Source organism: Lepidothrix coronata, unplaced genomic scaffold (genome assembly GCF_001604755.1).
Source record: "Lepidothrix coronata isolate B3197 unplaced genomic scaffold, Lepidothrix_coronata-1.0 Scaffold355, whole genome shotgun sequence".
NCBI lineage: Eukaryota > Metazoa > Chordata > Aves > Passeriformes > Pipridae > Lepidothrix > Lepidothrix coronata.
Window position 1 is genome coordinate 138,037 of NW_016690535.1, and position 1,319 is coordinate 139,355.

General features: G+C 68.1%; 1 protein-coding gene across 1 annotated transcript in view; it reads right to left on the reverse strand.

Moving 5' to 3' along the window:
- PDK2 (pyruvate dehydrogenase kinase 2) overlaps positions 1–524 on the reverse strand; it is a 6,921-nt gene extending 6,397 nt beyond the window's left edge. The window contains exon 1 of the mRNA XM_017838737.1: positions 379–524. Coding sequence (XP_017694226.1) covers positions 379–446 — 68 coding nt within the window. The 5' untranslated portion in view covers positions 447–524. The remainder of the gene's footprint in view (positions 1–378) is intronic.
- Between the last annotated feature and the right edge of the window lie 795 nt (positions 525–1,319).

The window sequence follows — 1,319 nt, forward strand, 5'->3', positions numbered from 1 at the left end:
GGGGGACTGGGGGACACTGGGGGGACTGGGGGACACTGGGGGGACTGGGAGGACTGGGGCAGCGGAGGCAGGAGCAGGTCCTTGGCTGGAGGGGGACCCCAGAGGGGCTGGGAGGGCTGAGGAGGGGGCAGTGCTCAGCCCACCACTGAGGGCAGGCTGGGTGCCCAGTGCCACCCAGTACAGCCCAGTAAAGCCCAAACTGGGGCTGGAACACCCCCGAGTGCAATGTGAAGGCGAGACAGACCTGGGCCACCACCAGAGCCCAGAACCAACAGTGGTGGCATCTCCGCACCCAACGTGACCACAGGACCGGGTGGTCCCGGAGCCCACAGACCCCGTGGCAGTGTCCCCGTCCCCCCCAGCCCCCGGGGGTCTCACCAGCTCTGCACCAGCTGCACGGAGGGCGTGCGCAGGACGCGGTCGGGCAGCAGGTTGATCTCCTTCATGATGTTGGAGAGGCGCACGGGCAGCTCCTGGCGCAGGAAGGCGAAGGACGTCTTCTCACAGGCATTGCTGGAGCCTGGGAGGGCACAGGGGGCACAGGGTGAGCCCTCCAGGACCCCTCGGACCCGGGGCTGGCGTCACTCCCACCCCTCTGCTGGGTGGGACTGGGGGGAACTGGGAGGACTGGGGTAGAGGGGGCAGGAGGAGATCCCTGCCCTTGGCTGGAGGGGGAGCCGGGAGAGGGTGAGGGACACTGTGGGGGACTGGGACAGGGAGACATGGGGGGGACTGGGACTGGGTGGGCAGGAGCAGGTCCTTGTCCTTGGCTGGAGGGGGAAACTGCGGGACACTGGGAAAGGGAGACATTGGGAAGACTGGAGCAGACTGTTCGTGGCTGGAGGGGGTGTGAGGGCTGGGGGAAACTGGGGGACACTGTGGGCGACTGGGAGACACTGGGGCAGAGGAGGCAGGAGCAGGTCCCTGTCCTTGGCTGCAGGGAGACCCTGGAGGGGCTGGGAAAGCTGGGTGGCACTGGGGGGACTGGGAGGACTGAGGCAGTGGAGGCAGGAGCAGGTCCTTGGCTGGAGGGTGATCCTGGAGGGACCAGGAGGGCTGAGGGGGGGGCAGTGCTCAGCCCACCACCGAGGGCAGGTTGGGTGCCCAGTACAGCCCAGTAAAGCCCAAGCTGGGGCTGGAAGGCCCCCAGGTGCAATCAGGAGGTGAGAAGGACATGGGCCACCCCAGAGCCCAAACCAGACCCTGGTGGCACTGGGAGGTGGAGGGAGTGACGTGGGGGACACAGCCGGGGTGTGGGGTCCCCAACCGGGAGCTGGTGGCCAGCAAGGCAGGGGGGGCACAGCTGGAGGGGGGACAAA